At 64.1% G+C, this 21,356-nt stretch overlaps 1 protein-coding gene across 3 annotated transcripts in view; it reads left to right on the forward strand.

Annotated features, from left to right (window-relative positions):
• The first annotated feature begins 15,514 nt into the window (after window positions 1-15,514).
• Window positions 15,515-21,356, forward strand: part of CELSR1 (cadherin EGF LAG seven-pass G-type receptor 1) — a 99,487-nt gene continuing 93,645 nt past the window's right edge. For all 3 annotated transcript variants that reach the window (XM_053662029.1, XM_053662030.1, XM_053662031.1), the window contains exon 1: window positions 15,515-19,647. In XM_053662029.1, the coding sequence (XP_053518004.1) occupies window positions 16,050-19,647 (3,598 nt within the window). In that variant the 5' untranslated portion in view covers window positions 15,515-16,049. The remainder of the gene's footprint in view (window positions 19,648-21,356) is intronic.

The following is a 21,356-nucleotide window of genomic DNA, read 5'->3' on the forward strand; positions in this document are numbered from 1 at the left end:
AGCCCAGGGCCCCACAGGTGCTGGGTGTACTGTCTGAGGAACAGTATTATACCCAGGGAGAGTGTTTTTTCACTGGCCATCTCACCCCTTTTTGCTCTCTTCAGGCACACCCATGCTTAAGTGCCCCCTCTTCCAGGAAGTCTTCCCACACTAGACTGCCCCTTTACTCTGAGCCCTCGCAGAGCCATTCTGTCCATTCCAGACTCTTTCAGAAGAGCTAGTCTGCCCACAGGTCCCTCCCAACCATGGCCTCCTATGTGGGCTTCCTCATTCATCCTGGCCCGGGGCCTCAGCCCCCATTTGTCTTCCTCATCTTCCATCCCATCCCATCCTTTGGGCTTGGACGCTGGCCTCGGAGCTGTTGTCCCACCTTGGACTCTGAGCACTGGCCACAGCCTTGGGCATTGCAGGCATCTGCTCTCTCCCCCCAGCTGCTTGTCAGTGCAGCCTTTGGCCACACTGACCAACCCTCGAGTCTTGGCTTCCTCGTCTGTAAAGGGAAGAAGTGAGATGCCCACCACAAGGCTGTGGTCTCTACCGAGGTCCACGTGGTCCCCACCAAGGAGGAGGGTGCACCTTGTAGGGGAGGCCAAGGGTGTGCAGGCCCTCCAAGGAGGGCTCTGGAACAGGGTGGATGGTGCCAGCCTGCCGGCCAGGGGGCTGCAGGCCTGCCAGCCTCTGTATCCTATGCAAATCAGCATGTCTGCCCTTCGCTCCCTGGGAGTGCCTTGCACACAGTAGGCATGCAGCAAATGCACTACTGAGTGGCCAAATGACACCCAGAAACGTCATTCCCATATTTCGTTGACTTTCAAATGCCATCGGTAAGATGCCCCGACTTAGTGACAGCTTTTCCGGAAAAACCGAAGCACCCACCGCTGCATCAGCTGCTCTCCCACTGCAGGTGCATCAGCTTCTCAGGAGGCTGAGGGGGAATCCGTGAGCACCTCTGGGGGCCGGACGCATGACGTGAAGGGCTGTCCCTGCTGTGGCCCGGGGAAGGCTGTGCTCCCCGCAGAGTGGGGGCTCCTCAGCAGGGCTCAGCCCAGCCCGGAGGCTGCAGAGCGCAGGTCCCCTGCCTGCAGGCCCGGCCCCTGGCTTGCCCCACAAATTTTCAGTTCTGGCTTCTGAGCCTAACGGACTGCGCCACCTCGTGGTCGCGGGCGGAAGCGCAGGGGCTGGCGCCTGGCCCCTGGGCGGGCCAGTTGGAGACCTTCGCAGGCCCCGCCCCTTACCTAATCCTAGTGCCGGGGGCGGGCGGACCAAGCCCGGCCACCACTTGGCCACGTGGCAGGATCTCCCTCCTTGGCTGTTCTGCCTCTGCCCCCAGGGGTGGGGTCAGGGGGCAGGCCACTGCCTGGATCTAGGCTCTGCGTCTTTGCTGTGTAACCGTGGCGAGTTCCTCCACCTCTCTGAGCCTCACTTCCCCTATTTGCAGGGTGGTGGCCCGGGACCTCCGCCCTTCTCGCCCCTCACTGGCTCCACAACCACGAGGGGCAGCCAGCAGTCCCACCTGACCCCCTTTGACCTTATTGTGGGGCAGGAGGTTGGTGTGATCCGCCCGCCCACGTGGTCAGTGGGGGCTGGGGCTGGGGGCTGTTGAAGGCGGTCAGAGGGAGGGCGTGATGGGGGGGGGCAGCCCTCTGTGTTCTTGGGCCCAGGAGGGGCTGAGTGGGCTTGTTGCAGGGGGCTTGTCAGCAGAGTGACCAGTGAGGGGGAAGCCCAGAGGGATTCAACAGCCGGGGCCAGAGGACACCACACACACAAGGTCAGGGGAAGAGAAACAGAGTGAGATCGAGAAATGTGATCCTATTCCTCCGTCCCAGAGAACCTCCTGGGAGGGTGGAAACGCCCTGTGTCTGCAGCCCAGTGCGGCAGGTGGCCACACGTGGCGACTGCGCACTTGAAACGTGGCCCGTGCCACCGAGAACCCGAGCTCGTGGGTACGGCTCCTTGCAACCAATTCACCTGTGAGCCGCCACGTGTGGGGGTGATCTCACCACGCAGACAGCCCCCCCACGGGTTGTGACGGTGCATCGGACTCGCCCCTCCAACATGGAAGCCCAAAAATTAAGAAAAGGAAAGGAATTGTGAAGGAACAACCTAACTAGAAAAACTCAGAAGATGGAAGGCTGAAGGAAAAGAAAACTTGCGAGTCAAAGGGTCCAGGGAATAGCTAGAGATCAAAGCCGAAATCAGCCAGAAGTTAGGACAGAGCTATGGGGGGACAAGCGGAAGAAGAAACTCGACAGGGAGTGCCTTGAGACAAATGGAAGTTAGAAAGCGGGAGATCTTTTTAATAAAAAAAAAAAAGCATAAGATAAAAAGGACTGCGGGCGAGCAGGAGGTGCATATGGAAGACAGGCAGGAAAGCCCGGACGTGCGACTCCTCACACAGACAGACGGACAAATACTGGAGCTGTAATTCGAGAAAGTGTTCCTGAGTTTTAAAGGAAACACCCTTGACATCGCACGTGGGGAGCTCAGGGCCCCGCACGAGGACAGCTGACCTGCAGATGCAGACACTGAGGCAGAGTGACCGGAACTGCTGGACTTCATGGAAAAAGAAAGGGCTGTCCTTCGGCCACCCTGGTTATAAAAAGAAAGCCAGCGTCACTCACAAGGAAAAGTGCCAGACCCCCAGCGCACTGCTGACAGCGAGCTTTACACCAGAACATGGTGTGCCGATAAAAGACCGTGTGAGTCCAGAACGTTCTGCCCGGCCCGAGTGGCCCCCAGCGTTGAAGGCTGGAGAGGGGCTGCTCCTGGTCAGGGTCGCTGCTTCCCGGAGCCTTTCCTGAAGTCCATCAATGACAATGAACTTCAGGGAATGGAAACGAACGGGGAGACAGCGAGACGGGTTGGTGTGGGGCGGCAGCTGCATCTCGGCCTCGGAAGTAAACCTCCCGGACTTAATGTCCACACAGGGGGTGGGGGGTCAGGCGTGCGTGAGAAGCTGGGTCAGCTTGCCCACCACCTTCTGGGCAGTCACTGGACACGAAAGTATGACGACAAACCAGGTGCCGGGGGCCGGAGAGGAGGGGTGAAGGCTACCAGCTGGTGTCGTTATGGCTCCTGCAAGGAGCCAACAAGGCAACAGAGAAGAAAGCGGCAGGGGGTGGGAGAGAGGAGTGGTGGGCAGGCAGAGGGCGGGCTAAGGGCACTGAAAAAAGATGTTAATACAAACTCAGGAATACAACATGCAAAGCTATACTAAAAAGACAGAGTAAGTAAAACAGGCTACCTAAGGAAAGATCATTATTCATCTTTAAAATTGAGGAATACAAATTTATTTCATAGTCTTAAAAACTGAAAGAATAATTCATAAATTTCAAAAATAGTTCCCCCAAGGAAGGGTGAGACAGGGGAGAGAGTACTTCTTGAAAAATACTTTTTTTGCCCTGGCTGGGTAGCTCAATTGATTGACGCGTCATCCTGTAACCTTTCGGTTGCGGGTTCGATTCCCAGCCAGGGTGCATACCTGGGTTTCAGGTGCAGTCCCCGGTCCAGGTCCATAAGGAGAGCAGCCAGCCGATGTTTCTCGCCCTGCCCCTCTCTCTAAAACAGCAACAAAATGTCCTTGGGTGAGGGTAAAAAAATGTGGAAAGAAAAGAAAAATGAAAAATACCTTCCTTTGTAGATTTATTAGTGAAACAAAATGAATTTTTAAAACTCTAAAAATAAAAAGTGAGATGAAATAAAATAACCTAACGGCCCACTCAGAGGGCGTCGGAACCGCACGGGAGAAGCATCCATGCGACCTCAACACAGGGTGACCTGCACACCTCTCCCAGGGTATAACCCGAGGGCGGAAAGAAGTGCAAAACCTGCCTCTTCCTGGTCGCCACGCCGGCGCCGTCTTCCCGAGGTGGTGGCGTGCACGGTGTGACATAGAGCCCGCGAGAAATCATTTTCTCCACGTTCCGTGAGAACGGGGACTTCAGAGCAGGCCCACAGTTTTCGATGCTGTCGTCCCGGATAGGAAACGTCAGCACTGATTTATGCTGCGATTCTTTACAAATGAATGTTTGCCTCCTCTGTCCAGTGGAAATGCCCTGGAACGAGGGCGGCCCCTGTGGCAGCGATGCCCTGAACCGGAGACTGAGTTCTCCGACCTCCCGTGAACAGAAGCAGAGCCTCTCGGAGGATGGGCTGGCTCCTGGTGGGGACAGGGAGTGGGCCAGGGGCGTGTGGTCACACTAAAAACGCAAGAAGCTGCCCAAGACCTCCGGGGTCGTGGCGAAGCGACCAGAGTGGTCCCCCGCGGAGCAGGGCGAGGGCAGCTGGGGGCTGATAAAGGTTAGAGCCGCGGTGGTCCGAGTTCATCACCTGCTGGAAGGCAGGAGGGCAGAAGGAGGCCAAGCTGAGTTCCCCAGTTCGCAGCCACAGGCTCCCGGCGGTCAACTCACCATCCAGAAACTCTCAGAAAACAGGAAGGCACCAGCGTTTGTCTGGTCCGCCCGCACGGCCGTAACTCTGGGCAACTGCGTCGTGGACCAGGGGGAATTTCTCCGTGTGGGATCTGGCCAACGAACGGAGCAGCGGTGGTAGCGTTCCAACGGCGTCTCTCCGCACCTCCTGGTGGGTTACGGGGCCTGAGCGAGGATGGGCCAGGGCCCACCGGGGGTGGTCCTGACCCCCCAAAAGGGAGACAGCCCTTGGTGGTAACTTCTAACGGGAAACTCACCTTCACCCAGGAAGTCGCCCGCCCGACTCTCCCTGAGCCACCAGGTCTGCCCCAGGTGGCAGCCACGGCCCCCGCGTAGCTCTTACATCTGCAGGGAAATGTGTTCAGTGTGGCGAAGAGTCCGGTGCCTCGGCTGAACCGCAGGACGGGCCAGCGTGGCTCAGAGGGGCGGCCGGGCAGCGCTGCTTCCCAGAAAGGCACCCGCTCACGGCAACCTGGGAGCAGGTCCGTTCTTCACGGGCCTGAGTCACAGAAGCAGACGGCGGGGAACTGGCAGGACACAGGGCCCCGTTTCTGAAAAACGAACCAGCAAGCTGGCCAGAAAAACAGGGTGGAAATACCCTGGAGACCCTGTCGGGCCCCCACTTCCCCAAGGCCCCAAGGGCTCCATGACCCCCTCAAGGCCCCTGGAGGCTCCCCAAGGTTCCTCAAGGTCTCCCAAGGTGCCCCAGACTCCCCAAGGTCCCCTAGATCTCCAAAATCCCCCAAAGTCCCCTGAGCCCTCCCAGGACCCCAGGACCTCCAGTCTCCCTGTGATGGCCCCCCAGGCCCCACGGCCACCCTCTGTATCTCAGCCCTCCAGGAGAGAACCCCCACACTGCCTCTTTTCCCGGGGTGTCCGGCGAGAGACTGCAGGGGGTGAATCCGACTGGCCAGTGGCTCACTTCCTGCCGTCAGCTCTTGGTCCTATTCAGCTCGGCCTTGGGGTCATGTGACCTCCCAGGCAGGTCACTCTGTGTCCGGAGTGACTGCCCCTGGCTCTGCCTCCAGTGAGGCCTGGAGTCCCTTCTCCTGCAGGGCCCCAAGGAGGCCTAGTGATCCGGGTGGCCTGCTGCCCCGGGCACCCGGGGCCAGATGCACTGCCTCACAGCAGGCCCTGCCGTCAGTGGGGGACCTCTGTCCTCAAAGGCTGGACCCGTCAGCCAGCAGCCCCAAAACACACCCACCAACCACACACTTGGTGTCCCCACGGGCAAAACTGCCCCCAAGAGGAGAGTGGAGAGGCCCAGACTAGCTCCGGCTCTCTGGGTAAAAGCCACATGCAACCTCTAAGAAGCCTGGTGAATGGACAGACAGACAGATGAGCCTCCGTGAGACCCAAGGCCCCACAGCTCCTGGTTGAAAGAGGAAAGAGACAGACAGGGAGGGAGGACGGTTTGGCCACAGGCCGAGTGGCCTCCTGGTCCTGGTGTCCTCGCCATTCAGGCAGAGTGGGGGTGGGTTGTGGCCCTGGGGCCAGGAGCCCCTGGACTGGACCCCGGCTCTGCCTCCTAGAGGCTGTGTGTCTCCGGACGGTTTGCCGGGCCTCTCTGTGACTGTGCGTCCTCGCCTGTTCCCTAGGGGTCAAAGGGCACAGACCACTGAGGGCCGTTAGGAGGGGTCAGGGAGTTAGTGCTTACTCAGCACTTATAACAGCACCTGGTGCAGAGCAAAGGCAGGGTGACCGGGCCCTCACAGCGTCACCCAACCACCCCTCCATCATTTAGGGAATGTTTCCCCGTCAGGAGCTGGTGCCAGGCCCGGGCTGCGCCCTGTTGGAAGGAGATGAGCCAAAGGGAAATACGGCACACGTACAACTGCTAAGGAACCCGAGGGGCAGGAAGGAGCTCTGGGGTGGTCCGGGAAGGCTTCCTGGAAGAGGAGCACTTCAGCCAGGTGGGAGGCACGGGCTGGCAGCAACGGGCTGGTGGCTGGAGAGCGACATCTGGGGGCTGATGGCCTCCCGACCCCCGGCCGACCCCGCTCTCCTCAGGTGCGTCAGTGAATCCTGAGGTTGGGGTCCCAACGCGCTAGCGCGACTCATGAGGCAGGACCCCTGGGGGCCTGGCCTGCCCCGACCCTGTGCAGTTCTGAGGTGTCAGGCCCGCAGGCCTCCGGCCCTTGCCAGGGCCCACGGCCATCAGGAGGTGCGGCTGAGAGCCCTGCTGGGAACCTGGGGCCAGCCTGGGCAGAGGCTTCGCCCGGGAGCAGGTGGGCCGCGCTGACTCCCCGGAACACAGCCAGCCCACAACACGGGCCCGCACCAGCCTGCCCCGGCAGGCCCTCGGCCCCAGCTCACCATGACACAGCCTTTGGGGCCCAGCCCAGCAGCCACTCCTCTGGGAAGCATTCCCGACCCCCAGGCTGGGCTGGGGTCTCCATGGAGTCTCTGACCTCGGGGCTTTTCTGTGTGACATGGACGGAGAGCACAGTCCCCCTCTCCATGAGAGGAGAACCAGACCAGCTCAATCGGAAGAGGAAACATATGAACACACTCACAGCCAAGCCTGGGGCACCCTTCAGGCACGGCTGGATCCAGGACTAAAGGGCCCTGCCTCCCTCTGTGTTGGCTCATGTCACCGCAGCTCCGGGCCCACATGCTCCCCAGCCTGCAGCCCTGGTAGGACCAGAGGTTTCGTCTGCCCAGCTGCTCTACAAGCCATTTCAGAACGGGACTCACTGGCTCAAGTTACCTGCCAACCCCTGAAGCATGAGGGACTGGGGTGAGCCGGACCTGGACCACATGGCCTGAGAATGGGGGGGGAGGAGCTGGCAGGGCAGCACCCCAACAGGCTCCCGGCACTGGCCTCCCCTCAGACCACCTGCTGCTGGGGCAAAAACAGTGTGGAAACACCTGTATGCCAGCGTCGCCCAGCACTGGGCCAGCCACCGAGCAAGGGCTGGCGCCCACTGGTTTGGGGCAGGCTCCTCGGGGCCCAGGCACACGCTGTTCCCTCTGCCTGGAACAGCCCAGCACCTCCCGGCGAGCACCTCCTTTCCTCGCAGGCCTGCGCTCCTAACCAGGCACCTGCCCTTCAGCTCTGGTGCTCGGCCTCCGGACCGCCCGCCCTTCATGGGTCCCGCCTCCTCCCCTCTGCCCTGCACCCTGGAGCACCGCTGCAGGTCTGTGCTCCGGGTCAACGGTTCTCTCCCCGGCTGTTCCATTCATGGAGCTGAAGGTTTCAACATTGATATTTTCGTTTGTAAAAGTGCCACTTGGTGGCTTTTCAAACCGGCGTGGTCTCTTTTCCTAATAGACTCTCGTACCTTTTTGATCCTTTCCCTTACCCCATCTTGTATCGCTTCATCTGCTCCAAGCATTCAGCTGTCTGAGGTTTGGGGGGTAGCTCCATCTTCGTCATCGCTCCGGACTCTCCCCCATGATGGCTTTTCCCCTGTTGTCCCGTTTTTCTTTGTATTGGGTCTCTATTTGGTTGGGCACTGTCACCTCTTGGAACCCCAAGGCCTGACAGGGGACGCTTTCCCCCAGCCAGCGCTCACAAAGGGGCTCCCCAGTTCTGGGGCTGCTCTTCCGCCCCTGGGGGCCCCCAGCTCCAGCTCTGCAAGGGGTAACGTCTGCTCAGGGGAATCAGCAGCTCCCCTCCAGGTGCGCTCCTGCAGCCCTGAGGCAGACGCCCTCCCTTCCGGCAGGCGGGGTGGGAAGGGACCACGCTCTCTGTAAGGGGGTCTCCCCCGTTAAGGATCTCGGCTCACGAGAGAGGAGTCTCAGGGCCCGTCCTCCTCACTACCCCCCCGCCCTGCTTCCATCCTGTGGGGTCGAGTGTCCAGCAGACGCTGGTGTTCCTCTGCCTGTCCCAGCTGTTCCTGGGTTTGTTTCTTCAGGAGCCTGGCAAGGCTGTGAGGCTACGAGTGTGGACAACGCCGGGGTCCCCCAGCAGCGCTCTGGCCTCTTACGGCACCTGCTCGCCCCACTGTTGGAAGTCAAGTCCAGCAGCAGCTATGCCCGTGATCTCTGGGCACTACCGTGGGAGTCTGTCCCGGATTATCATGGTGGGCCCAGCGTCATCAGGAGGGTCCTTAGAAAGTGGGAGCGGAGGCAGAGAACCAGCGCCAGAGCGAGGCAGAGTGAGGGAGGCCCCCCACCCCGCCCCGTGCCGGCCCCTGCTGGCGTCGAGAGCCAAGGACTGGCCCAGCCCAGGAGGCGTGTGGTCTGAGAAACAGGTCAGGCAGGGGAGCAGGTGCCCCCACCCCGGAGCCCCCAGAAAAAACACTGTGCCGCTCTTTCGGCCGAGACCCATGTTGGACCCCCGACCTCGGAACCGCAGGATAGAAAGTGTGTTTCTTAAGTCACGAGGTTTGTGGGCTGCTGTTACATCAGCCATAGGAAACGAATTCACCCTGTTTCTCGGGGGAGGGGACAGAGGCCCAGAGAGGAGAAGGGACCTGCCCAAGCCACAGCTAGTGGCACCGCCAGGCCCCCTGCCTCCTTGTCCGGTGCTCCTTGTCCAGCCCACTCTCCTTCCCGCACGGCGGTGGCAGGCCAGACACCCACTGCCAGTCCCCCAGAGGGGAGAGGGTGGTGAAGCGAGCCGGGTCCATCCTTCTGGGCGCACCGGGAAGGCACATGCCCCCTGAGTCATGCGAAACACACAATTAGCCAATTTCAACAGAAGTTGGGACTTGTAGGAGCCCAACGCTGTGCCAATGGCCTCTCCTTGTCCTCTGTCCCCTGACGTAGGCGGTGGCAACGTGCCACAGACGTCAACAGAATCTGGAGCTTCTCAGCTTCCTGGGCACCCAGCACCCCACCTCCTGCAGCCTGGAGGCCAGCCAGGCGGCGCTGGCCTGTGGACAGTGTCCTCATCCATCTCCACGCCTCTGGGTCGGGGCACGGAGATGGACGAGGAGGACATGCCTGTCAGTCTGCCGTCCTGGGAAGCTGTGGGCGTGGGGGGGCTGCGTATCTCGGCGGGCAGGTCGCCTCACTGCAGCAGGGCCCCCGCCCCTGCATCCCGGGCTCCCTGCTGCCTGGGGCCGGAGCCAGGGCCTGGGCAGTACAGCCGTCCCTGCACCCCCTGGGTGACTCCAGGAGCCCCCCCAGCCCTCAGACCAGCTTTCCCAAGGGGACCTCTGCTGGCCCTGGTGACAAAGGGGCCCCTCTCAAAAGATGGCCACCTCGGCCTGCCTTTCCTGCCCGGCAAGGCAGGCCACCAGGGGCCCCTCACTGTCGCTGGCTCCTTAGGGATGGAGCCTGTTGGCTCAGAAGCCACTGGTCTCTGACACACCATATCTCGTATCTCGGTGGCCAGGTGGCCAAAGTCCCTGTGCTCCCTGGAATCTGGGACTCCCTTTAGGCCCGATGGCACCGCACCCTGGCCCGGGTGGAGGCAGAAGTAGCAGGGCCGTCGGGCTCAGGGTCAGGCTGGGGGACAGGGTGCTCCCCGCCCCACCTGGTGCCCCAGGTCCTGCCCCAGCACCCTCGACTAGCGGCTCTCTCCCTGTCCTCATGGCGGTGGGCCCTCCTTGCTGCCTCTGGGCACCCGGAGCTGAGCCACAGGCCTGTGCTCTGTCCCCAGCACGTCCCCACGGCAGGCGCAGGACTCCGGTGCTGAGTGTGGCTCAGGGGCTGTGGCCAGGGACATTTCATCACCGCAGAGGTGAAGACAGCTGTGACCTTGCAGCCGCTACTTCCTGGAGCTGGGCCTTTGAGGTGCCGTCTCCCCTCCCTGCACCGTGCTGTGTCCCCCAGATGGGGGGCACTGGGGGCCCTCCAGGGAAGGGGACCCCTGCGGGGGATGAGGTGGGGGAGGGGGCTGGCTGCCCCATCAGAATGCCTGCTGTGTGCGTGGTACCCCGGCTCCTCTCCAGCCTGAGGCCTCTCCAGCCACCTCCCATCAGCCACAGGGACAGTTTGGAAGTGTAAGTCGCCACACAGCCCCCTCCTGCTCTCAGCTGCCGCTGTCTTCATGCGATGCCCAGGAAACCCCGAGTCCTGGCCGTGGTCCTTGGGACCCTCCCCACTCATGCCCCCACCCCCGCGCTCCTGCCTCGGGGCTCCAGCCCTGGCTCCTCCTGGCAGGCTCTTCTCCCCGTCGCCGACCTTCGTGTCCGTCACCCGAAGCGGCGCGTCTCCGTGCGCTCACTGCCCGAGTCCTCTCGTGAGCGAACCCTCTGCATGAGGGCAGGAGCTGCGTGTCCCATTCCCCGTGGGGTGGGACGGGCAGTGAAGGAATAAATGGATGACTTCGTGAGTGAGCGGGGCAGGAGAAAGCGGGGGGCAGGGTACCAAGTGCCTGGAGTGCCCCGTGCCAAATGGCTTCTAAGAGCGGGTGGGGGCCCCTCCAGTCCAACCGTGGCGTCAGGGGGTGGGTGACGGTGTCTGGGAGGGGCCTCGGCCTGCCTCACCCCACCAATCCTGCCGCAGGCCGCTGCTAGCGCCCGTCCCTGTACCCACGGGGTGGGGGGCAAAGAAAGTCCCCCAGCACAGTCCCCCGTGAGCTGGTGATGACAGTGTGGCCGAGGCTACAACGTCAAATATAAAAACAGACAATAATTTCAACAACAGGCTGTGTGCAGTTTTGAAGAGAGAAGGGCCCCAGGTCGCCTCCCCCCACTCCAAGGCGAAGGCCCTCGAGAGCGGTCAGAGGGCGGGAGCGGCCGAATGCCCACCGGGCCGAGGACGCACTTGGCGGGGCCGCGCAGCGTGGCTCAGCCGGGCCGGGAGCGGCGCCGACTCCTGCCACAGCCGGACCGTCCTGGAAACACTGTGCGAGTGACAGGGGCGGGACACGGGGGGCCACGCACTGTGTGGTCCCGGTTTTCAGGTGAGGAAACAGGCGCGTCTGCCGAGGCAGGGCCCCCACCCCCAGGTGGGTGTGGGGGCGGGGCTGGAGGGAGGCCTGCGGTGGGCTGGGGTTTTTACAGAGGGGGGATGTGGGGGAAATGACGCTGGCAAGACGGCACCGCCCTCCACGTGGGCTCATGAGAACGCAGGTGTGCGTGTGCGTGTGCGTGGTGGGGGGTGACGTCAAGGACCGCGGCTGTGACGACAGTGACAGAACCAGGCTGTGTCCCTCTGTGGACGCTGGCACAGCCGAGTCCCCCCGGTGGCACCCATGCTCCCCTTTCCTGCCCCGCACAGACGTGGCCCCCACTGGGCTCCGTTCCTGCCATGGGAGACCTTCCTCGGAGCCGGGGGACTGGACTTGGCCGTTCTTTGTCCGTGAGTTCAGGTCATTGTGTGGGGTGGGTGACCGGGCCTGGCGGGAGAGGTCTGCGTTTGAGCCCCAGCGCCCCCACCCCCAGGCCTTGCGCTCTGAGCCTCTTTGCCAGGAGTGCAGCAGAGCTGTGCCCTTGCCCTGCAGAGAGCCCAGGAACCGGGTGTGGCCGTGTGGGGCCCCAGGGGCCACCCAGCCTGGGTGTTCACGCACCCTCAGCCTGGGTCCTGTCACCCTGTCTGCCACCTGCTACCAACCCCCTCCTGGGGGCAGCACTCGAGGCCTTGGTGCAGGGAGAGAGGTAGGCACCCACCGTCTCCGGCAGGGCAGAGACTGTGCTCGGCCACTAGAGGCCAGTGCAGCCCCACCTGGGACCCCGTGGCCTGCCTGGGACAGGTTGGGCGCTCCCTGGACAGGGTGGGGTCCAGCTGCCTTGAGTCCCAGGTGCCCCGGGACATGAGACCTCGCCCACAGTGCCCCTGTCTGTAATTTGGGGAGCCAGGCCCTGGGCATCCCAGCTTCCAGAAACTTCAGGGAGGCCCTGAGGGGGTGGAGCTCTCCAGGAGGGCCTCCCCTCTGGGGGTCCCAGAGACCACCCACAAGGGCCCCCGAAGCCCGAAAAAAAACCCCGAGGCCATGTTTTAATGGCTCTGGCAGCTTCCAAACAGAACAATGATTTTCCATTTGTCAGGATGTCATCTGGGCCTCTCTGGGAAGTACAACCGTGGATGGGCCACGGGCGCGACAGGGCCCCTCATGGCTCTGCCCTGCGAACGTGCTGGGGAGGCCCAGTCCCACTCCTGTTCCACGGTTGCACTTTCACAGTTTCCCACGAGCCACGCTGCACCAAGGGGGGCCCTGCCCGGGGGGGCGGCAAAGGAGCTCTGTCCCCGAGAGACTTTCCCTCTGAATTCCGAAAAAAGGGCGAAGTGGAGCCCAGCCCAACCTGCTTCCCACCTGCCACTGATGGGAAGCTCCTGCTGGCTCCTGGCTGCTGAAAGACGGGCCCAGGAAGTCAGCGTGGGGGACGGATTCCAGAACTGGTGCGGGTTCCGGTCTCGCCCCTGGCAGGAAAACGCCGGGAGCGGCGGTTCGGATCAGGCGCGGCACTGCAGACCCGTGGCTCTGTCTGGTTTTGCGTTTCACTTCAGGTGAAACACCCTGGGGTGCACGTCAAGTATAAACATCAATTACGGTTCACCGGCCGAGGAGCGGCGGCAGCTGCGTTGGATGTGTGCCGCGCCCTTCCTGCCCCGGCTCTCAGGGACCTGGACGGAGCCATGGCTGGACTCCGGGCCCCCCACCCCGAAGGTGGCGGCCCTCGAGGTGCCCCGAGAGTCAGTGCAAGGGAGGAGAGACCAGTTTGCTGCTTCTAGTCACCCCCCTGGGGGGAAGCCGGTGGGCAGGACACGGCCTCTCAGGTGGTGCTGGCCAGGCTGCCGCCCACCCCGCGGTCCTTCCTGACACCCCAGGCCAGTGCCCGCGCCTTCCAGGCCTCAGTTCCCTTCCAGGGACGCCCTGGGGGGGGGACAGGACCCCTGGCGGAGCCCAGGCCCCCCCAGAGTCAGATGAAAGCACTGCCCCTGCCTGCCTGTGAGCACGGCCTCCTGCCCCTGAACCCGCAACTTCAGCCACGACCTTGGAGACAGTGATGACCTCCTGCTCTGTGACAAGAACACAACAGTAAAGCTTAGCCCTGGGAAGTCTGCCCCTGAGCCGGACCCTCGCCAGCCTCATTAGACGGATGATGTCGTCAGCCTCCCACCAACACTAGGAAGCTAGACTGTTGTCACCCCCAGTCAGAATGAGGAGGGAGGCCCCTGGCCAAGGTCACCCAAGTAGGGAGTGGTGGAGGAGAACCTTGACCCCGGAAGGCCTCAGCCACCACAGATTTGTGGTCAAGGTTGTGCTGAAGCAACTGGACGGCCTGCAGCCGGGTCACGGCACAGCCTGCGCTTTAATCCCCGAGCCCACTTCAAACCGCGCCCGCCTGCCGAACGGTGCCCAAAGCACATGCGCAGAGGTCGGTGTCAGGTCACAAAGCAGATGCTTCGCTGACCTTCGGGTCACGACATGGATAATCTCCGACCCCCAGCCCCCTCCGACCACACCTGTGTCGTCTCCTTGCTGCTCACAGCCTGTCCACCTGCCAGGTGTGGTGGGGCTGGCCCTGCTTCTGCTGAAGGGCGACTGGACCCACCGTTGGCTCCTGGCCTTTTGCTGGACACCCTGTTAGGGAGCTGTGTCCCTGAGTCCCCTCCCAGGCCCTGGGACAAGGAAGTGGCTCGGGGCAGCCTCTGCTGGTACCCTCCAGCCCGCAGGTGTCCTATTGCAGGGAAGCCTGCCCACACCCAAACTCACTCGCTGCCTGTGAATCTCCAAACACCAGCAAGTACCATGCAACAGGACCTTCTGTTTATTTAAACCCAGCCCCCCTACTTCAAGTCCTATTGCGTAACATGAAGTCCCCAGTTCTTCAGGTGAGCCCCAGAGTCTCTTTGCCCTGGCTGGCCAGGGAGCTGACCCCTCTGAGACTCCAGCGGGTCCTCTGGGCTTGCCTGGCCCTGGCACGCCTGCCCTCTGACCCTCTCCAGGAAGAGGAAGGGAGGTCTGGGGAGGTCCTAGAGGGTCACAGTTGAGGGACAGACTTCTGCCTTCCGCCCCTCCCTCCCGGGCGCTGGCCAGTGGAAAGTCCCGGATTAAAAGTTCCCAAAGTCAGGCCACCTTCCAGGTCCATGGTAACGTCTTCGGACCGTTGCTAATGGGAAGAAAACACTCCTGTTTGGCTTCAACCCGGAAACATCGTTTTCTGCAACTTGGAGCAATAGTGGTTGGGGTCATTTATTTATTTGTTTCCATCCGCGTTCCACACCCACCTGCCCTCAGCTGTGAAAGGCAGCAGCCCAATCGAAAGGACCCGCACTAGCGACCAGTTTGAAATATCTGATCGCCCCCCCCCATTTCTACCCACCCCGGGGCCTTCTCTGCAGGAGCGTCCCCACCGGCACCGCCCCAACGACCCGGGCGGAATCAGTTCTAGCGCCCAGAGCTCTAGGGCGGCGGGGGGTGAGTGGGTCCCGGCCAGGGGGGCACAGTGCCCAGGCACCACTAGCCTCCTCCATTCCGCGCCCTCAGCCGGGCCCTGCAGGAGACGGGGGCGGGGGCCGTGCGGTCACACGGTGCCGAATCCCCCAGGCGGTTCCTGCTTCTCCGCTTCTCGGCCCCCCGCCCCCCCCCCCCGCGACAGTCCCTGCGGTCTGGATTCTGGAGTAGCCGCCGGCTCCGGGACCGGACAGCGGGTCCGGGGACCCTCGGGCCATGGCACGTGCGCGATCGGAGCTCGCCTCGGTCGACCCCGCTCCCAGAACCAATTGTCAGCCCCGACTTTCTCTTTCCGTTAAAAGTGCTTTCAACCAAGTGGGACCTGAATCCAGTTGCTTTCATATTGGGTTTCAAAGCCCGAGTTTTTCCGGGAAGGGGGGGCTGTGCGCGGAGGCACTTTAGCCTCCCGCTTTTGCTGTGAAGGTGTAAATGCGACGGGCAGCCGCCTCGGTCCTTAACGGGGTCGCGCGCTCGGCCCTCTCACCCAGACCTCGGTCCGAGACTCTCTTCCCCCCGGAACCCGCCCGTGCGGAGGCGGGGCAGCGGTTCCCGCGGAGCAGTTCCAACCGGGAGGGGTGCGGGGGCCTTCGGCCTAGCCGGGCCCCCGACCAACCGAGCCGCCGCCCCACTGGTAGCGGACGCCCGGGCCTCGAGCCCCGCCTTCCCCGGCCCGGCCCCCTCGGCCCCGCCCCCCAGGGAGGCAGCAGATGAGTCGGTCCGCCCCCCCCCCCCTGCCCGGGCTGCGCCCCCGCGTCTCCATAGCGATCTTCCCGGCGCGCACCTCTGGGCCGGCTCCCCCCGGGCTGAACAATACTCGGCTGGGCCAGGGGCGGGGCCGGGCCGGGGGCGGGGAGAGCGCGGGCGGAGGGGGCGCGGGGCGAGCGCACCGCCCAGGCAGCAGCCGGCCGCCGGGGTCTGGGCGGCGCGGAGCGACCCAGCCCGCTCCGAGAGCGCAGCCCCCGCCCTGCGCCCGGCCCGCCCCGCTTCCCACGCCGCCCGGCCGAGCCCGCGCAGGAGCCACCTGGAGCCGCCGCCACCGCAGGTTGATGCGCGGCGCCCTCCCGGGACGCGAGGAGGAGCCATCTTGAAACCAACTTATCAAACTTTCGCAAAGTGCTCTCGAAGTGGAAGCTGCGGGGGAGACCGGGAGCGCGGCCCCCGGTGTTCCCGCCGGGGCCCCCGGGGAGGCAGGGCACGGGCCGCCCGGAGGATCGGGCACCGGGCGCGCGGGAGCCGCCCCCCGGCCGCGCCGGGTGGATGAGGAGCCGCGCCGGGTGCATGGATTGTGCTCCAGCGCCGGGCTCGGGCTCCGGCTCCGGGCCATGGCGCCGCCGCCGCCCGCGCTGCCCGCGCTGCTGCTCCTGGCTGCCGCCGCCGCCCTACCGGTGTTGGGGCTTCGAGTGGCTGCTTGGGAGCTGCGCGTGCCCGGCGGGGCCCGCGCCTTCGCCCTCGGTCCCGGCTGGACCTACGCGCTGGACGCCGCGCGCACCCCCCGGGTGCTACGAGAGCTGCTAGACCTGAGCCGCGACGGGCGGCTGGGTGGGCGTCGGCGAGGGCCGGGTGCGGGGCCCCGGGGCTGCGCGCGCCTTGGGGGACGCCCGCTGCCGCTGCAAGTGCACCTGGCAGCCCGCGGCGCCCCGACGGCGCTGAGCCTCCGTCTGCGGGCGCGCGCGCACGGTCCGGGCTGCAGCGCCCGGCTGCGGCCTCGTCGGCCGAGCAGCGCGGAGCTGCGCGCGAGGGCTGTGCTCACGGCGCCCGGGCCTGGCGCGGCGCTCTGCTTCCCGGCCACCGCGGGCGGTGGGGCCGTTCTGCACTCGGCGCTGGCGGCCCTGACCACCTTCCCGGCCTGCAGCTGCCCGCTGCACCCCGGACGCCGCTGCCCACGCCTCGCCGTCTGCCTGCCGCCCGGTGGCTCAGCCCGCCTGCGCCTGCTGTGTGCCCTGAGGCGCGGGGCCGGCGCCATCCGGGTGGAGCTGGAGTTAGAGGCGGCAGCGGGGACGCCCTCCCCGTCGCTGTCGCCCAGGCAGCCGCCGCCAACCGGGCCCCAGGCCGAGACCCAGGCGCGGGCGGCGAGGCGGGCCCGGCGGGGCGCCGGCGGCAGCACCAGCCCGCAGTTCCCGCTGCCCAGCTACCAGGTGTCGGTGCCTGAGAACGAGCCGGCGGGCACCACTGTCATCGAGCTGCGCGCGCACGACCCCGACGAGGGCGAGGCCGGGCGGCTGAGCTACCAGATGGAGGCGCTGTTCGACGAGCGCTCCAACGGCTTCTTCCTCATCGACGCCGGCACGGGCGCGGTGAGCACGGCCCGCCCGCTGGACCGCGAGACCAAGGACACGCACGTGCTCAAGGTGAGCGCCGTGGACCACGGCTTGCCGCGGCGCTCGGCCGCAACCTACCTCACTGTCACCGTCAGCGACACCAACGACCATAGCCCGGTGTTTGAGCAGTCCGAGTACCGGGAGCGCGTGCGCGAGAACCTGGAGGTGGGCTACGAGGTACTGACCATCCGTGCCACCGACGGCGACGCGCCCTCCAACGCCAATATGCGCTACCGCCTGCTGGAAGGCTCCGGCGGAGTCTTTGAGATCGACGCGCGCTCGGGCGTGGTGCGCACCCGGGCGGCCGTGGACCGGGAGCAGGAAGCCGAGTTCCAGCTGCTGGTCGAGGCCAACGACCAGGGCCGGAACCCGGGCCCGCGCAGCGCCACGGCCACCGTGCACATCGTGGTGGAGGACGAAAACGACAACTACCCCCAGTTCAGCGAGAAGCGGTACGTGGTCCAGGTGCCCGAGGACGTGGTGGTGAACACGCCCGTGCTGCGCGTGCAGGCGACAGATCGAGACCAGGGCCAGAACGCGGCCGTGCACTACAGCATCGTCAGCGGGAACCTGAAAGGCCAATTCTACCTGCACTCGCTGAGCGGCAGCCTGGACGTGATCAACCCACTAGACTTCGAGGCCATCCGGGAGTACACGCTGCGCGTCAAGGCCCAGGACGGGGGCCGGCCCCCGCTCATCAATGCCTCGGGGCTGGTCTCGGTGCAAGTGCTGGACGTGAACGACAACGCGCCCATCTTCGTGAGCAGCCCCTTCCAGGCGGCCGTGCTGGAGAACGTGCCGCTGGGCCACTCGGTGCTGCACATTCAGGCGGTGGACGCAGACGCGGGCGAGAACGCGAGGCTTCGCTACCGCCTGGTGGACACGGCTTCGGCCCCCGTGGGCGGCGCCGGGGCCCAGGACCCTGCCTCGGCCGCTGACTTCCCGTTCCAGATCCACAACAGCTCGGGCTGGATCACTGTGTGCGCGGAGCTGGACCGCGAGGAGGTGGAGCACTACAGCTTCGCGGTGGAGGCGGTGGACCACGGCTCGCCGCCCATGAGCTCCTCCGCCAGCGTGTCCATCACGGTGCTGGACGTGAACGACAACGACCCCGCGTTCACGCAGCCCACGTACGAGCTGCGCCTGAACGAGGACGCCGCCGTGGGGAGCAGCGTGCTGACACTGCGGGCCCGTGACCGCGACGCCAACAGCGTGATCACCTACCAGCTCACCGGCGGCAACACCCGCAACCGCTTCGCGCTGAGCAGCCAGAGCGGCGGCGGACTCATCACGCTGGCGCTGCCGCTGGACTATAAGCAGGAGCGGCAGTACGTGCTGGCGGTGACCGCCTCGGACGGCACGCGCTCGCACACCGCGCAGGTCTTCATCAACGTCACTGATGCCAACACCCACCGGCCGGTCTTCCAGAGCTCCCACTACACGGTGAGCGTCAGCGAGGACCGGCCTGTGGGCACCTCCATCGCCACCATCAGCGCCACCGACGAGGACACGGGCGAGAACGCCCGCATCACCTACGTGCTGGAGGACCCCGTGCCGCAGTTCCGCATCAACCCCGACGGCGGCACGGTCTACACCATGACGGAGCTGGACTACGAGGACCAGGCCGCCTACACGCTGGCCATCACAGCCCGAGACAACGGCATCCCTCAGAAGTCCGACACCACCTCCCTGGAGATCCTCATCCTGGACGCCAACGACAACGCGCCCCGCTTCCTGCGCGATTTCTACCAGGGCTCGGTCTTCGAGGACGCCCCCCCGTCCACCAGCGTCCTCCAGGTCTCGGCCACCGATCGGGACTCCGGCCCCAACGGCCGCCTGCTCTACACCTTCCAGGGCGGGGACGATGGGGACGGGGACTTCTATATTGAGCCCACGTCGGGCGTGATCCGCACCCAGCGTCGGCTGGACCGCGAGAACGTGGCCGTGTACAGCCTCCGGGTCCTGGCTGTGGACCGGGGGAGCCCTGCGCCCCTCAGTGCCTTTGTGGAGGTCCAGGTGACAGTCTTGGACATTAACGACAACCCCCCAGTGTTTGAGAGGGATGAGCTGGAGCTGTTTGTCGAGGAGAACAGCCCCGTGGGGTCCGTGGTGGCGAGGATCCGAGCCGAGGACCCCGACGAGGGCCCCAACGCGCAGATCATGTATCAGATCGTGGAGGGCAACGTGCCCGAGGTCTTCCAGCTGGACCTGCTGAGCGGGGACCTGCGCGCCCTGGTCGAGCTGGACTTCGAGGCGCAGCGTGAGTTCGTGCTGGTGGTGCAGGCCACCTCGGCGCCCCTGGTGAGCCGGGCCACCGTGCGCATCCGCCTCCTGGACCAGAACGACAACCCGCCGGTGCTGCCGGACTTCCAGATCCTCTTCAACCACTACGTCACCAACAAGTCCAACAGCTTCCCCGCTGGTGTGATTGGCCGCATCCCAGCCCACGACCCCGACCTCTCCGACAGCCTCAACTACACCTTCCTGCAGGGCAATGAGCTGCAGCTGCTGCTGCTGGACGCGGCCACGGGTGAGCTGCAGCTCAGCCGCGACCTGGACAACAACCGGCCGCTGGAGGCGCTCATGGAGGTGTCTGTCTCCGGTGAGTGGCCCTTGGGGCTCCTGCCGAGCCGCCCGGGAGCGGCGGGGCCCTGCCAGGGGCCTGCCCGGCGTGCTGGGGCGCATCCGGGCAGGGCCCAGGCAACACTTCGGGGATTTGTGGCCTCTGGTGGGGAGCTGGGAGCGGGAAGGAGGGGGCTCCCCACCCCCTCCAAGGGAGTGGGAGGGACACGGCGCTGCTTCCCTTAGCATTTTTTCTGGGAGCAGGCCTGGGCTTCTTCAAGTTCAAGACCAGGGCTTCTTGGTGCTTTCCTCGGCTGGCCGTGGCTGCCGTGCTGTGCTAGTAAAATCCAGTCTCGGGGTTTTCTGAGTCATCTGGTTTGCTTGGGAATGCTTTGCAGTCAGCCACACACCTGTCTGGAAAGATCAAAGGTCACTGCCCACCTCATGTGCCAATTAGTTTTTGGGTGGGACGGCTGGAAATTGCTGGCTGGGTCCCTGAGTCACCCTGTAATGCGGCTGCAGTCACTCCCTGGTGTCTCTTTCCTGTCTTCTCCAGATAATGACAGCTGGGGGGGGGGGTGTGCTCTGTGTGGGGGTGCTGTGAAAAGCAGAGCCACGTTTGATCTCGGTTTCTGCACCAGACACAGGCTCCTCACCCAGTTGGGATGCAGCGACCGGCCCAGGTCGCTGGGGGAGCTGGAGCGGGCCCCCCCCCCCCGCACTGGGGCTGGAGGGGGAGCAGGAGAGGGAGGAAGCCTCACCCCAGCCAGCCAAGTGCTTGGCGGCAGTTGGTCCCCAGGTGCCCTGCAGGGCCTGTGGGGCCGGGGAGAGGGAGACCAACCTGGGTGTGGGGTGGAGGTTGGGGAACAATAAAGGGACCCCTGACGACTGCTCTGGGGCCCATGTGAGGACGTAATCAGCTGGTGTGGACAGGTACTGCAATTATCACTAAAAAAGTTTCGGATCCGAGGGTCGAGTCAACGTTTCACCTTGTTTGCACAATAGATTATTAGGATACACTATCACCGTGGGAGCCCTGGAAGAATTAAAATGTTTATTTTCTAACTGCTTCTACAGTTGGCTGTAGCTCTTCATATGCTGAGGGTGCTTAGCAAACAGGTTCTGGCTGTTTGCCTGTAAGAGCTGGAACTTGCGGTCCTGCGCTGAAGGGGTGCGGCCCTCGGACCCCGATTCGGGCCGTCGGGTCTCTCTGCAGATGACCGTTCTAGCTTCGAGAGGCGGTGAATGTGTGTGCAGAACACGGAACAGCCGCTCGGGGGGGATTGTTAACGAGGGTCACGGCTACTCGGAGCAGGGACACGGTTTTCTTCAAAACACCTCTTTCCTAAATTCCACTTGCACGTTCTTATTATTGTACCTGGGAGATAAAACAGAGCAGGAACTTTAGATTAAACGCCACTTGGCAGGACCACAGGGTGTGGATTTTGCAGGGATGCAGCGCCTTAGTGGGAATGGTTGCCTGCTGGGATCAGGGATGTTTTAGGTCGGCAGCCTCTGGAATGTGGGCCCCCCGTGTTGGCCGGATAACAGGGTTTAGGGGGGATTTCATTCAAAAGAAGATAGTTACTGAAGGCTGCCTCGCCTACGGGGGGGGGGGGAGTCCGAAGTCTAGACCAGGGTGCAGGGTGGGTGGGGCAATCCATGCACTTCGCAGCGGGTGTCCCTGGGATCCAGTTCTGGGCTCTGACTCCTATGGGGCCCCCCCTCGCTTGACCAGGCGCCGGGGCT

This window comes from Artibeus jamaicensis, unplaced genomic scaffold (assembly GCF_021234435.1).
Source record: "Artibeus jamaicensis isolate MK-2021 breed Jamaican fruit bat unplaced genomic scaffold, CSHL_Jam_final contig_233, whole genome shotgun sequence".
In the NCBI taxonomy this organism is placed as follows: domain Eukaryota; kingdom Metazoa; phylum Chordata; class Mammalia; order Chiroptera; family Phyllostomidae; genus Artibeus; species Artibeus jamaicensis.